This window comes from Diplotaxodon limnothrissa, linkage group LG6 (genome assembly GCF_057381915.1).
Source record: "Diplotaxodon limnothrissa isolate DT_005_m linkage group LG6, D_limnothrissa_male_GT1.1, whole genome shotgun sequence".
NCBI lineage: Eukaryota > Metazoa > Chordata > Actinopteri > Cichliformes > Cichlidae > Diplotaxodon > Diplotaxodon limnothrissa.
In genome coordinates this window covers 1,918,324-1,935,132 of record NC_140601.1, presented here as the reverse complement: position 1 = coordinate 1,935,132, position 16,809 = coordinate 1,918,324, and the positions used below count along the sequence as shown (strand labels likewise).

At 39.9% G+C, this 16,809-nt stretch overlaps 1 protein-coding gene across 1 annotated transcript; it reads left to right on the top strand.

The window, feature by feature from the left end:
* Positions 1 to 458: 458 nt before the first annotated feature.
* hand2 (heart and neural crest derivatives expressed 2) lies at positions 459 to 5,280 on the top strand. The gene is made up of 2 exons (XM_085355447.1): positions 459 to 1,073; positions 5,158 to 5,280. The coding sequence occupies exons 1-2, from the start codon at positions 459 to 461 to the stop codon at positions 5,278 to 5,280; spliced, it is 738 nt and encodes a 245-aa protein (XP_085211573.1).
* The last annotated feature ends 11,529 nt before the right edge of the window (positions 5,281 to 16,809 follow it).

Genomic DNA, 16,809 nt, shown 5'->3' with positions numbered 1-16,809 from the left:
GGGTGGGGTGGGGGGGTGAAGAAGAGGAATACGCACTGAGTGGCCAGTAAAAGAAGAGACCTAAAAAGTTCTGCTGTGACTTTTTAAAGAGAAGATAAATGAGGAAAATGTCTTAGGAGGAGTCGTTTCAACACAACTGAGAGGCCTCGCGACAGGTCGCTAGGACGGGTCCGGTGTACTGTCGCACGGAATACCGACCCGTATGGTCGGAAGCGATTGGCTTCGACCGCGGGGAATGAACTGAGGATGCAGACATCTACTCTGAGCGCTGCTGACTAACGAAGGTGCGATTGCTGCTGCAGCATCTGACAAGGACTTGTTCGCGCGCGCTGTGTGTGTGTGTGTGTGTGTGTGTGTGTGTGTGTGTGTGTGTGTGTGTGTGTGTGTGTGTGTGTGTGCGCGCGCGTTGGGGTGGGGGGCGCTCACGCGTGCCCGAGTGCGTATTTTTGTGTGTCACTATGAGTCTTGTCTCGGGCTTCCCTCACCACCCGGTCATGCACCATCACGACAGCCACCACTATTCGCTGCATGCGGCGGCGGCCGGTCGGTGTCACGAAGACACCGGTGCTCCACCGTACTTCACAAGCTGGTTGATAAGTCACGCGGATATGTCACCTACAGAGTATAGCCTTGCGCCCGGCTACAGCCCGGAGTACCATGGCAACAGCGGCAGTGGGTCAACCGTCGGACTGGACCCACACCATCACCACTACTATGGCCCTGGAGGGTTAGTTCCAGGACCCGGCACCATCTCGATGAACGGAACCACGGTCGGTATGCACCATCATCACCACACTCATCCTCGGACCGTGAAGCGAAGACCAACGGCCAATCGCAAGGAAAGGCGGCGGACCCAGAGCATTAACTCAGCTTTCGCGGAGCTGAGGGAATGTATCCCTAACGTCCCGGCCGACACCAAGCTGTCCAAGATCAAGACGCTGCGCTTGGCCACCAGCTACATCTCTTACTTAATGGACATCCTAGACAAGGACGAACAACACGGAGACACCCAGGCTTTCAAGGCCGAGCTAAAAAAGACGGAGGCTCGGGAAGAACGGCGGAAAAGAGAGGCGGTAAGATGTGCTCTACGGCCACTATTTGTTGTGAAAATGAGGTTAAAAGGTATTCATTATAATAATCGCTTAACGCAAACAGTACACATATAGTATTGTCTCTGGTTAGCTGGTTCATTAGTAAAGGAGTTATTAAAGGAAGGTTCTAACGCTGGAGTGGGCAGGATGGATTTAGAGTTACTTTCGAAGAAAAGTAACAACAGTTTAAAATCGGATTATAATTACAGGCAATTACAGATTTAGAATTCTGTACTGTATATCTGGCAAAGCAAGACACTCTTTTTTCCAAACCAAATGGATAAATCATTTCCAATGGTGACCTTATATTTAAGACGAATTAAATGAGTTTATTTTTACTCGACTCAACAAATTACCTAAGTTCACAAATTTGATTCACTCCTAACACTGAATTATTTCATATCGATTTATTTGACAAAGACGAATCATTGAAGGAGACATTTCAACACGTTGTTGGTAGGCAGCGTCTGACAGGAGACAATAAACATTCATTTTGTGCATCGTGGGATTTACTGGAGGTTCATAGTTCTTTTAAAACACTGAGTCACGCCGTTTACTTTCCACAAAATAAAAAATTGTGTAAAATGAACTTCCGAATAGTCTGGAATTTATAGAATACGGGGCATCTTTTCGTATCTAACTGCGGGTTGTTTTACATGATGTGAAGTAAAATCGACACATTTAAAATTGTACTTTTTGCTTTTGCACGAGTGCCCATATGTTTTTTCCACAGCAGCCTATTCATAAAGCGGCATCAGCACACAGTTACTATATTTTACGGCTATTAGGTTTAATGTTCTCTACAATAATAGTGATAAATTCAGTTAACAACAACAGTAGTGGCACCGTAAATAAAGTTTTAACCAATTGTCTGCTGCAATTTGACCGAGATTCACCAACAAGCCGCGAATCTTCTGCATATTGAATGAAAACTAATGGACTGAATAGATAGAGCTGTTATCAGCTCGGTGTATATTAATTTGCACTGAATTTAAATTCCAGCATTAAGACGCATCCCTTATCCACGCAGACGTGATACTTATACTACTGTATAAGTGTGTAGACCTTTAGACATCCAAAACAGTCTCTACAGTGCTGTGATGAGTGAGTGGGGTGGGGAACAGGCAGAGACCAAGCCAAAATCTACTGTGGTAGGGGAAAGGGGAAACAGCAGCACGGGCTTATGGTGTGCTAGAATTACACAGTACACAAATGGGGGGTAATCAGAGAGCAACATTTATTTGGAGATGGGCTGCTGAAATAGCCAATAAACTGAGAGCAAATAGTAAAATTGAAGAGTGTTTCCCTATTTTTGTAATAGTCACATGACTTCTTTTGCACTGATCACTCAAGCAAAAACATATATCATCATAAACATACAAAAAGATTACAAATACATGAAATAAGTCTACAGAAAGCTGGCTGCCATTCTCTGACGGTTTGGAACCAGGAGGGCCAGGTGCTGCCATACAGACCGACCACTATTATGCCTGGAACACTATCATCCTTACAGCCAGTAACGCTATGTACTTTTGGTCACTTTTGGTACTTTTAGCTCTGGCTGCACTGCCAGATGTGTAATGTGGAAGCCATGGCTCCAGTTTTGGAGGGCTGTGTAGTTGTTTGCTATTTATTTGTTTGGCTAATCCAACAGTTGAAATTCCATTTCAACGGATTCTTACCTGCCTTTTGCATTCAGCTGACCCCCGCACACACTAGCATTTATCTGGCCAAAACATAGTAATATCAAACGGAGGCCATATTTATATTTATATGGTCATAGCTTATGTCACCGGTTCATGCTTCTGCATTTTCTTTATAATGCTTATTTATGTCAGAATAAATATTATCAGCACAACAAGTTGCCTTTCTTAGAGGGACCACTGAGCTTTGTCCTGCAGAGAAGATGAGTGTGGATGATGGCCATGTGTGGTATTGTTTGTTCAGCAGACAAACAATACCACAGCAGAGACTGGAGGAGAATAATCATTTCCTGTCTATTGTCTATAGGAAGTGTGGTGCATAATTGAAGCCAGAGAGCTTTCTTTTTTCCCTCATATTTCAAAAAGAGAATGTAGTCCACTTCATAACTCATGTCAGCTCTCTCATGAGACTCCTGGCTTGGGCTGAATGCACATTTTCACAGCCCAACAGAGACACTACAGCTGAATAAAATTATATCCTACGTGTCAACAGAATCCATTGATTAGTTTTAAAAAATCCGCAAAATAATTAATAAGAAGAAGCATCACTATGTTACATCAGTGAACTAACATAATGGCGCTTCTGTTCCTCAGCCTGGTCTTCCATTAATAATAAAGTGGGAAACCCAGAGGACAACTTACAGCGTCCTTAAGAGGACAGACCTCTAAGCTTGCAAATAAGGGGGAGGGGTGCGTGGCCGGTCTCGAGGAAATAAACTCAGTTTTGTTGTTGTTGTTTTGTAAGTTTACATCGCAGTGCGTAAAATAGGGAATTAACATCTGGATATAACGCAATTCACAGAAGGTTTTTTTCCAGTTCAGTTTGTGTTTCGCTAGTTTCAAGGATACAGTCTGTTAACAATAAAATTCCTGGATGCTGGATTAACTTTTTTCAGGCCTTTGCTTTCACGTATTAGGTCATTGTATGACACACACACACACACACACACACACACACACACACACACACACACACACACACACACACACACACACACACACACACACACACACAGAGCATAAACAAAATATTTCGTAAACAAAACGCAATATTTGCCAATAAGTGCTTCTTTGTCTAACCAGAGTCCCCCTAAACTCAGAGTTGGAGACAAATTCTGATGTTTTGTTAGCGTAAGTTTTGCTGGTTGGAAATACGAATTCTCTTTTTTTAACTTATCTAATATAAAAAATTCATAGTCATAGTTGCATATTAAAATTTGTCACTTTGCCTGAAGAATAAAATCACTTCCTCTATTTCAGCTCGGGGGGGTTGCAGGTGGCCTGTCCTCTTTGACTTGTACTTTATATTCTCTGCGTGGCGTTTTAAAGCCGTTCAAAAAGGTCTGAACGCCACGGCTTCAGGTAATCACTCGAGTTCAGAACTAGTTACTTTGTTTCTTTTCCCCTCTTGTGTAGGATGGATCGAGGTTGGTGGATTATGTGTGCACTAAAGCTGCAGAGTGGTTTACCGCTGCAGAATTAGAGCAGGCTGTCTTCGCTCAAAGCGTAGTGTCGCGTTTTTATGGAGTTTGATGTAAGAAGGAAAACATTAAGCCGGACTGAGGAGTCGTCAGCGCTCATTGCTACAGATAGAGTCAATTTATGATTCGCACTGGATTCTTTCCCCTGACATGTACAGTATCCCAATTACATAGACGCCGTTCATTCATTAAAAATGATTATCTCATTTGGCCTGTTAAGGAGGTCTATTATTATTATTATTATTATTATTATTATTATTGTCGTCGTTGTTAAAGAAAAACAGACAACAAAGACCCTAAGGCCTGGGTAAGGGATGAACGAAACCTCGAAACGAAAGTTTCTCTCTGTTGTTCCCCACGTTGTGCCTGCATTTGCGCGAACGTGGTTATTTATTTATTTATTTATTTTTACCAACATAGCAAAGTCTATTCTTCTAACTGCTCTTCTGTTTACTATATTGCTGATGTACTCTGAATATATATATTCTAACTTATTTTGATCAGGCCTAATACGTCATAACGGGCAGCGTTTGGGGCTTTTGAAAACGCAAGCTTAGTTGGAAAAAACAAAAATAAAAAATAAATATGAATTCCTATTCAAATGTATTTATTTTATTTTATTTTATTTTATTTTATTCATGTTAACAGTGGCTATTCCACCCATTCGTTAATACTGCGTGGTACACAGTAGCTGGGGTATTTCTCATCGTTGTCATTATTTTACACAGTGACACAGGCTGCCTACAATTTAAGACATTCAAGACATCAATAAAATTTAGGTGCGTTCGGTATTGTAGTAGTAGTCTGAAGTATTGCGCATTCAAAGAAAGAGTAGATGTATCAATAAATAAAATAATAAGGATAAATTTCATGTTTTTACAGGTGGAGATCTCGAAGACTTCGTCCTCCAACTCCTCGTCGTCCTCCTCGTCAGCGGGCGATAAGAAAAGTAAGGGGCGGACGGGATGGCCTCAGCATGTCTGGGCTCTGGAACTGAAGCAGTAGTCCGTCTCTGCCTCAATGTCTCCTGTCGCAGGTTGACAGCACTCCTTCCTTTCTCAAGCTCGGCCGTCGAACTGCGAATAGGAGAGAGCGTCCAGGCGAACTGAAACGGGAGTCGGCCTGGCTTCCTAAGGTTGTCGAGGCTTCCCTCACAAACAGTAGCTACAGAGACGCTGCGTGAGGCTCTGTTCAGGTGTGACGCGAAGGCAATGACAGTTTGCTGTAATTTAGGATTAACACACACACACACACACACACACACACACACACACACACACACACACACACACACACACCATCAATCAGCAAAATCCCACTTTATATTCTAACTTAAGGTCCAGAAACGAACCACAGACTGCTTTGTCAGTGGTCATGTTTGATGTCCGTGAAAGGTCATCTGTTGGACTCGGTGTGGTGGAATGAACGAGTGGTCCATCTGCGCAGACCGCTGAGTTATGTTCTACCAGATCATACCAGGACGTGTGCGACTCCCACACACAGAATTACACAAAATTACAAACACATACACAGATTCACACACAGGGTCTTGAGGTGTTTGCTTTATTTAAGGAAAAATATTTATGTGCAATGTGACCTCTGGAAGGATACAAACAGCCATTGTGTCTGATATTACAGAGTATCTGTGGTTACAGGACCAGGTGTATGTGAAGATCTCTTCTGTTTCTCCGTCTTTCTCTTACAGTTTATTGTTGTAAATGTAATGTCGTCACGGCAGATGACGACGTGTCCACGTTGTGGTGTCAAAATGTCTCGGGAGCTAAGTAATGCTTTATGTGTCATGAAAACAGTGTCACGATTTGAATAAACCGCCACCTGGTAACTGGGTTGATTGTTGACTCTCAGTTGGTCAGACTGCACAAAGGTTTTAATGAAAGTAACACTAAAAGCAAAATTGGAAATTCAGTGTTGCTAATTTAATAATATGTCAACCGGTTTATTCAAAGGTAAAAACAAGAAATGTTCTCTCATATAATAAATGTTTTTATTACATTTCAAATCTAGCTTTGTCAGTGGTTTAAAGGTGACATGACTATGAAAACTTGTGTTTTGCCTTTTCTCACTCTGAGCTTAGTAGCATTGCATTTGGGTAAATGCCCTTTTTATTTACAAAATACATTTACACTGCAGTTGGCTTCAAGTTTGAGTGCTCTTCATCAGGCCAGAAGGTTAAATCCTGTGAGGGCTACGTAATCATAACCCTTGACCCCATGCTGTTAAGAGTACTCATGTTTTGACATTTGAAAAATGTTCTTGGAGCAAATAATAAAAAACAACTTATGTCTGAGTTAGGTGCTGATTGGGTAGTGAAAACAATAATTGCATCCTCACATTTTTACATTAAAGGAACAAACACAGAAAAGAAAAGACAGGAAGAAAAATATCCTCTGATAGTTGAACAAGTACTATTTCGAATTTCTGCATAAATAACTGCTCTATAATAAGGATCAATATGAGAAATGGAGAAGCAATTAAAGCTAAGAGCATGTTCATGGCCAGGAGTGAACATTGTTTAATCCCACTACCAAGACGGTGTTTAGTAAAGTTATGTCAAAATTAGCCTCCAAAGAGAACAAGTTTAGCTCTCTTTGGAGGCTATGTTGTTTTAATTGCATGACTGTCATATTTCACTGGACAGCTGATTGATTTGTTGCTGTGTTTTCAGCCTGCTGTGACAAACTATGCTTTTTTGATCAGGCAGTAGCAGGAAGTTGTGAAGAACAGAGCACATTCATTTTTTAAAATGCAACATTTCATTTAAAGCTAAGGCGGGGCTTTAATCCGTTTTTTAGCTTCTTGCGCTCTGCATAATAAAATGCTGCTGCTAGAAATGCTTTAACAAACAACAGGCTGAAATGCTTGTTAATCATTAAAGCCAGAAAAACGTTTACCTTTTGCTGCTGAACAATCGCAGTACTGCGGAGGCTGATGAACTTCCTGAAAGGCGGAGACTCATGTGAAACTGAGCATCATTCTTCATCATTCTGGCATTTATTGTTGTTCCAATCATCAAGAAATCATTCAGATCTCATACAAGACAGCTTGATTTATATTTTGGAATTTTTCAACGTAGCCTTGCTCTGCTAATGGAAGCAGACTGCATCTACCACACGCTGACCTTTAATGAACAAGAAGTAACATAAAGCCCCAGGTGGAGTATTACAAGAAGTACCATGGAAGCTGTTTGGAAAAAGACGCTTTCAAGAAAACTTGGTCCATTTATCAACTTGAATGGTAAATGGACTGATTCCTATATAGCGCTTTTCTACTCTCCAGGAGCACTCCAATCACTTTATGCACATTCACCCATTCACACAAGCACTTTCTGCTATGTTTAAGTGCTTACTAGTCGGGGTATCATGCCGGAGGATATTTGGCACGTCCACTCACAGATAACTGCCACGTTAGCAGGTAAAAGACATGATGCCATATGACACGGTTCCTACTCTTCACATTTTGATCTGATAGAGCTGTCAGTTAGCCATCTACTGACAAGACTTTATCTGGTATGCTGGTTAGTGTGTGTATCGGGCCATAAAAAAGAGGATTTTTCTGGTCCTGATGAAAACTAATACAAACTCTAATGGCCTGAGTCTGGCCTTGGGTGAAAACAGGAGAATGCAAAGAGCGTAATTAGTGAGCATCAGACAGAAATGACCCTGCAGTGACCTGGGCACAAACAAACACACACTCCACCCCCTGAAAACCGTACAACTTTTGATATTCCTTCTGTGCTGATGCTATTATATGAAACAAATATTGTAAGGACTTTATGATGAAGCACTGAAGTTTTCACAATGATTTTTACACCAGCTATAAGAGATAAAACACAATAAGTTTGGGTTTGGCACATTTTCACCTCCAGCTTTGATTGTTTTTGTAAGTTTTTCAGTTTAAGTGCACAAGTATTTGAAAAACAACAAAGGAATCACATTTCTGCCACCATGACACCATGCATTGGTACAGTGCTGTGACAAAGTCTTTGTCACCCTCCTAATTTTGTTGCATATTTGTCACAAATACATGTTCATTTGAACAAATGTTTATATTTGACAAACATAACCAGATTAAATACAAGGTGCATTTTTAAATGATGAGTTCATTTATTAAGGACCTTCCAAAAATGTGGTCAATCACAGTTCGATCACTGCTGGGCAGATACTTCTTAACATATGCCAAGGCCCTTGAAAAACATTTCTGATAAATAATCACAGCAATGAAAAAAATGCAATGAAGGACGGGAAATGAAACATTTTTGGCACCGACCATGACGTGGCGTGCTTTTGAAATTTTCATTTTTATTATGTCCACTTCCTCAGTGTGTCACATTCTACAGTGCATCCGTCCTCAGCAGTAGACATCACACCCTCCTGTAAGATCTGCTGTTCTGAGATGGTCACATCAGCCTGGACCAACAATTCTAATTTCCCTAACTGTCTGAATCATACTTTAAAAACGTGAACGTGAACAGGTGCCATGTGTCCTCCTCCCTGAAAGCAGTTTCTCACCCAAACCACATGAAATATTTTGAGGATAAAATTCAGTTTATTCACCAAGCATGAGCTACAGCTACCTGTTAGGAGCTTTTTAGGTTATGTATTCTGACTTTAGTGACTTTGGATTTATATTTTCAGCTTGAAATAAGTTGGGCTCTAGGTCTGACATTTAGCCTTCATAGTTTAATGTCATTCTCATTTCTGCTTCTGAGTTTTGTTATTTATATTCTTAGTCATTGGTTTGTAACAGTTTTAGTCCCCTCTCATGTCACCCTCCATGTTACCTCTGGTCTGATAGCTTACAGTTCCATATTAGGTTCATAGTCTGTGGTCTATTAGTTTTTTCTGTGTTCTCAGTTAGTGATATCTAATTACCTTCATCTTTGGTTCCTGTCATGTCTCCATGTCTCTCTTTCCTTGTGCTCTGTCTCCTAGTTAGTTGTTTAAGCTTTTGTGTCCTCTTTCAGTCATGTGTTTGTGTTCTGTTACTTTGTTGCTGTTTCCAGTTGGTGTCTCGAGCCTGAGTCTCTGAGTTTGTTATGTTTCCTGTCTTAGTTTGATAGTCTCTTGTCCCGTGTGCATTATGTTCAGTTTTGCTTCCCGTCCCTTGTCAGTTAGATTCCGTTCAGCCATGTTCCCCAGGTGTTTCCTCTCTGCCCTGATTCCTTCCTGTGTGGTTACTGCCTGCATCTCCCTCTGGTCTTTGTCAAATCGTCGTCATACTTTCCCCGTGTGTTCCCTGTTCAGCAGCTTTTTAACCAGTAAGAGCTTAAATCCTGTTTAGTCTTTCTTTTATTTTGCTCCTCGAGCTGCAGCAATAAAGCTGTTCTGAGTTCAGTCCTGCCTGGGTGTCTGCATGTGGGTGCAGCCACACATTGACACATGACACAAAGCTTTCTGATTGCTGTTCCCACAAGACCTGGTGTGTTGCTAGACATAAACAGTTACTGAGTACAACAGAATAAATTCATTTAACAACATAACTGTTAAAGAAGATCATTGTTTTCTCCTGCTACTTCTTCAAACTGGACAAACTGGAACAATATATTGTTGGGTGTGATGACCAACTCCCCACACAGGGCAAGAAAAAAGGACACAGAGTTACAACAAGCTCCACTCTCTCTTCAAACACCTGCTTCATCAGACTCATCTACCAGTTCACCCACTCAGACAGAACCATCAAACTTTTCTTCAGAGGTCAGTGATATTCTTTTATCCATCGACAAGAACCTGAAAACTCTAAACGCAAGAATCCCTGTTTTCAAGTTGCTACTCAAAGAATTCCAAGAAATAAAACATTTGTCATAAGCAAATACTGACTGTAACTGAAGACAACAAGCAGTTAGAAGCTTTGGTCAAAACTCCCACAGACAAAATAACCACAGCATCCAAAGACACAATTTAAACAAATGGTTCTTGACCTACCAATTTGCTCAGCGAGAGACAATCTCGTCTTCTCTGATATCGTGGAATCCTGCCATCACTCTTCTATCGAACATGAGAGCATTTTATTTTATTTTTTATTTTTATTTTTTTCTAATTTCACCTGTTGAGAAAGAAAAAAGAAAACAAGCAGAAGAGAACAAGAGTAATAGAATAAACAACATCACAATGATATATGGGAATATGACAGTAAATACTAAATATTAAACATTATTGTGCAGCACATAAGATCAACAGAACACAGTGTGCTTTGAGGTAGGAGCCAAAAAGGGTGTAGTTTGTGGGTGTGATCACCCGTGTGTGCACCTGTGAGCATGGACGCGCTTGTTTTTTTAAAAGGTTCCTTCATGTAATGATCTGCTAGAGGGTGTGGGGGGGCCACTGCCCCGTCCTCCAGGGCATGAAGCAGGTATGGAGGAGATCAAAACTCCAGACATCCAGAGGCCCCCAGAACACAAGAGACCAAGGAAGACCAACAGAGGGGCAGCTGCGCCACTGTCCCAGAAAGAGCTGAGGAGAGTCCCAGATGAGGGCTCACTCAGCAGCCGCGGAGCAGAAGCCAGGGGGGGTTGCAGTGACGCGCCCGTGAGCTCCGCCGGCAGCCAGCCGTGCCTGAGTGACCGAGCCCCAGGCCGAGAGGCCGGGGGCACCCCACCTCCGAAGTGGCCCGAGCGAGCCCCAGGCTCCAGGCCCCGATAAGCGGCCACCAAGGAGTGAGCCGGTGTGTACCTGGACGCCCACCCCCAGACACAAAGAACCACCAACGCACCGATGTCTGAGGGAGTCCGCCACTGGCAGGGGAAGTGGTGGTAGGTGGAGATAGGCCTCCAAACCTTGGAGGGCCTGAGATGTCCACAGAGAGGTGGCGCCTGATACCCAACCTGACATATAGACACAGACATACAGGCACACACAGATACAAACATCCATTCCCACCCTCATGCTCTCATGCACATGAGAGCATTTTAAATGACTTGATCTGAAGATCTCACCCAATACAGCCTCAAAGGTTACATTTGACTGAATCCACTGCAAACCCAAAAAAGACTGAAAGATCCCGAGCCCAATTATTGCAAAAGTCTAACATTTTAAACACCAGGAGTTGGTGAAAAAACAAGGAAAAGAAAAAAGGAACAATGTTGGATAAATGATCAATTCCCATTCTGCAATTCTGGAACATTCTGGAACAGTGCAAATGCCTTTTCCCTGTACCTTGATAAGAAAATGAAAGCTGTCATTTCATTTGATGAACTTTATATTAATGGGTGCTTTGACCCCTCGGTTGGTTTGATGTACACTCTATACCATAGTCTCCATTTGTCAGCTACATTGTAAAAGTCTTTCTTTTTGATCATGCTCAGTGTTTATGTGTTGTTATGTATTTCTGTTACCTTCTTTATGTTCACTTTTATTTCTTACTACATATTATGTGTTTTCTCTACCCTCCATTCAGCCACTTTTAACTCATTCACTGCCAATGGCTGGCAGTGAATGAGTTAAATCTGTCCAACTAACTTTCAGTCATGTCATACTGTCTCTCACTTGGACAAGCATACCCACGCTACATATTCTCTTCCCTATAAGGAATGCTGTCACGTAAGCTGGTCAGCCGGAACGTTTGTGGTATGGGAAACCAGGCAAAAAGCATTCAAGTGATAAACTACCTTAGCAAACCTCAAGCAGATATATGTGTATTAAAAAAACCATTTAACTGATGCAAAAGGTACAGTATAGAAGTGTCCTCTGTTTAAGTATAACGCCAGGATAAAAGCAGCTGATGTCTTCATTAATAACAGAATTAAATTCACCGCTCGTGATAGCACAATCACAGACCCAGAAAGATGTTTCGTAATCATCAGCATCTTTATTGAAATCTTCCCCTGACGACAGCGAATTTATATGGTCCCAATAAAGATGCCCCCCCCCCCTTCCCCCCCGTAAATTCTTCTTAATAATTGGAGTTAATTAATAACCTACCTAGCTTAGCAGTACCAGAACATCGCAGTCAACATTCATTTTAAAACAACATATGTCTGATTTTGGACTTGGTGATAGTTGGGAGCTTCATCATCCACATAAACAACAATATTCATACATTTCTCAGCACATCAGTCATTCACTAGAACAGATTTTTCATCGTTAGCAGCACACTCCCTTTCAGAAAGGTGAATTCGCTCAAAGATGATCAGCAATCATTCCCCAGTTTTTGGTCATTTTAAGAAAAACTACCAACCGCGATTACCGGATGAATTTTCAAGAAGTCTGTGCTTAGCAACCAAGTTTTTATTGATGCTTTAGAAACGGATTGGGAATCTATTCTGGAAATAACTGATTCTCCAAACATCTTTCCAGCTCTTCCTTGAGAAATCGGCAAGGGGTCCGATCATTTCATATTGTGCATATGAAAAAACGACTGACATTGAACAGGAAGTGAAATTAAAAACCAGAATTAGAAAACTCATTCTCACTAATCAATCTAAAAATGGTACTTTGTGAATTAAGAAAATCTAAAATGAAATTTAATGATCTAATAAATCAAAAGACAACTTTCCTCACTGGGCGACTCAGACATGACGAGTTCCAGAACAAAAATAAATCAAGCAAATAGCTTGATCACTTAAGAGAATAAAGAAAAAACAACAGTAAAAGTTGTGAGCTATATTGATAATAAGCAAAGTTCTATCATCTAGACTAATTAAAGTCATAGCTGTTCTTATTCACCCTGACCAGTCTGGCTTTATTACAATTAGACATTCATCCAGCTATACTCACAAGCTTTTTAATTGAATTCAGGTGTCACTTATCAATCAATCTAACACCTTAATCTTACCATTAGATGCAGAAAAAGCATTTGACAGACTTAACTGGAAATTTCTCTTTGAATCATTTATTAACTGGATTGAGGCACTCTACATTACACCCACAGTAATGGGTTGGTTTCATCAAGCTTCACTCTCCACAGTGACACTAGACTGTATCTCTTTCCATTATTCAGTGAACCACTAGGAGCTGCAGTAGCAAAGTATCAGAGGCATAAACCATTCTTTATGTAGATGATGTGTTATTATTAATGCAAGACCCACACTCTTTCATTCCAGAATCTTTTACAGCCATTGATGCTTTTTCAAAGGTTTCCAACTACTACATGAATTGTTCAAACTTAGCCTTGCCACTCTGTATAGACGAGCAGGCTGTGGGACCTCTGGAATCAGCACTCCTGCAACGTTAAATATCTTGGAATCAATATTTCTCCCAAGCTGTCAAAAAGCCTCATTTTGCTCCTCTTATTAAAAAAGGTCTGAGACAATCTAAATCAATGGTCTAAGCTCCCTGTTTCACTCTATGAGTGAATAGCAATAATCAAAATGTCAGTTCTACTAAAAATGAATTGTCTATTTTCCATCATTCCCATTTCTCCAAATAATACTTGGTTTCAGTCTCTCAACTCCACTTCATCAAAATTCTGTTGGAAAAATAAAACGTCTCATATAAAGCTTATATGAGCAATGCAAAAATCTAAATCCCAAAGGGAATTAGAAGCTCCGAACTCAGAACTATATTATTGTTAATGAGAGTGTGGGGAGTGAGTTGGAGGGTGGGATGGGGTGGGCTGCTTTTAACCATGTAAAGCACTTTGTGCTACTTTTTTTTTGTATGAAAAGTGCTTTATAAATAAAGATTGATTGATTGATTGATTGATTGATTGATTATTTAGCTGGCTTAAGTTCTCCCAATCTGACACCGCCTGCGTAGATACAGAACAAGAAGTTGTTAAAGATATATATTTATCAGATCTACTGTTTATCACATAAATGTTTCCAAAGCTTCAACCCTGGCAGCTTGGTGGAAGGCACTTCAAATGACACACTCCATAGTTACTCCATCCTTTCAGTCACCAATCTCGAATAACTTTATAACCAATAACAGCAGCTGCAATTTAACTACTTGGAAAGAAAAAGGAATTACTCATTGGTGTCATTTATTTCATTAACTCATTTATCAATTTTCAATATTTACTGCAGAAGTTCAGTATCAGAATTCACAATTTGTTTTTAATCGTAATACTTGCTATTAAAATCAGCTACGCTATCCAAACCTAAAATAACTCCTATTAAATGTAATTAATCAGTACTCGTAGCACTTGCGAATTGCAACTGGGATCATCTTATAAAAACAGATGATTTGGAGTTGTGTTGCAATTCCATGACTAGCTCTTAGACTGAAGTAATATCTAAATATACCAAAAGTATCAAATCTAAGCAAAGGAAGCAAAATCTACCACGGTTAAATAGTGAAATACATAAACTTGTGAAAAAACGAGATTTGGCTTTAAAAACAGCCTTAACTACTAAAGGTAGTGCGGATTATATGATCTATAAAGGCTTAAGAAATAAAGTAGTTATGGAACTGCATAAAGCTAAGGCTTTGTATTACACTCACATTATAGAAAAAGCTAAAGGTCATAATGTCTCCCTTTGGAAGCATTTAAACGATTTAATTAACAGATCATCTAGCAGGAAGGAAATTGAGCAAGTCAATATAAATGGCACAATTATTATCGACGAGGGTTCCATGGCATACGACTTTAACAAATATTTGATACAATCTGTAGAAGAACTCATGCAAAATTTCAGCTCTCCAGTTGTAACTATTAAAAATAGCCCTATCGATTCATCAGACTCATTTTTTATTGAAGAGGTTAATGAAGCAGAGATCACAGAGGCTATTAAGAAATTATCAGATTCTAGGGCAAAGGATATTTATGGCTTGGATACTTGTTTTATTAAAAAATATAGAGATTTCTTGACAAAACCATTAACACATCTTATAAATTTATCGATAAGAAACAGGATGTTCCCAAATGACTGGAAAAGGGCTGCAGTTACTCTGGTCTTTAAAGGAGGCGAGCGTGATTTGATATGTAATTATCGTCCAGTTTCCATACTCCCTGTTCTTTCAAAGGTGCTTGAGAAGGTTGTGGCAGCACAGTTAATTGATTACTTAGAGACTAATCTACGGCTTCATCCAATGCAGTTTGGTTTTAGACCAAAAATTTCCACAGAAATGGCAAATTGCTATTGTGTGAGGGTTGATAAAGACAAGTCGTCCATGTTGGAAAACAGAATGGGTATTCCCCAAGGATCTGTTCTTGGCCCATTGCTGTTTAGTTTGTTTATAAATGATTTGCCTGCCAGTTGTCCAAAAGCTAACTGCCAGCTTTGTGCAGATGATGCAGTTATACATGTAGCAGCTAAGTCACCTGGTGAAGCAGCAGACACCTTAACGGTACATCTAAATGATGTCCAACAATGGCTGGAACAAAATCATCTTCTATTGAACTTAAAAAAGTTCATCTGATGATTTTAAAATCAACCCAGGGAACGAAGAAATAAAGGAGGTCAAAGATTTTAAGTTTTTAGGAATAATCTTAGATTCACATCTTAAATTTGACAAGCATGTAAAGAAGATCTCTAAGACGGTCAAGGCTAATCTGAATTGTTTTAAGTTAATTCGGCACTATATACCCACTTCAGGAGCTCAGATATTTATGCATTCTATGATATTCTCTCATTTTTCATATTGTATGACAGTTTGGACCCAAGCAGCACCATCTACACTTCAGCCTGTGGTGTCCTTATATAACCAATCTTTAAAAATAATGGTTAAAAACTCTGTTCAGTGGCATCATTGTCTCATTTTAAAGAAATATAATCTCCTTAGCTTTAAGAGTATTAATCATTTGTGTTTTCTTAAATTGGTCTTTAAATGTATGAATAGGATGGCCCCAGAGTGTCTCAATAGAAACATCCAGAGACAAGATAGTAATCGTATTACTAGGAGTAAGGTGAACGGCAACTGCAAGATATTTTAACTAATGATTTTAATTTTATTTTAAATTATTGTCTATTAATTGTAATTGTATTTATGATGTAATTTGGTTTTATGAAAATATATGTTTTATTGTAAAATGTATCTATTTAGATTGTGAGCCCAACAAGGGACAACTGTTGAAAATTAGCAGCAGCTATGAACCTGTGTGCGGCACATCAGCTTCATGTCTTGCACTTGAACTATGTAAACTGCACTTTCCCTTTTAAATAAATAAATTCAAATATCTGAGTTGTGAACAATGCTGAAATATCATCCCTGTATTACAATGGGATAAAGATCTGTACTGACACAGACTTCTGGATTCAAGTTTCTTATATATGTACAATGAAAATAAGGGGCTATGCTGTTTTAATCTATTCTAAGTCTGTAATAATATTGTCAGAAAATAACGACAATACACTATATGAAGGAACAATTATACAAAATGGGATTTAGTGAAACAGATACCTGCACACCATGCTCTTAGAACACCACAGGCACCTACTTACATGCTCTCTGGCCCTGCACCTCTCAGTCAAGCACTTTTGAACTTAGATCATTCTTTGGGCTGCCGCATCTCCACAACTCTGCATCCCAGGTGACTTGTTGTCCATTCATCTACAAGAGTCCAATGCCAGTATTCTCCCTATAGCCTGAACTATCAGCAAGAAGGTTATATTTTTAAACTGGAAATGAAAGAATT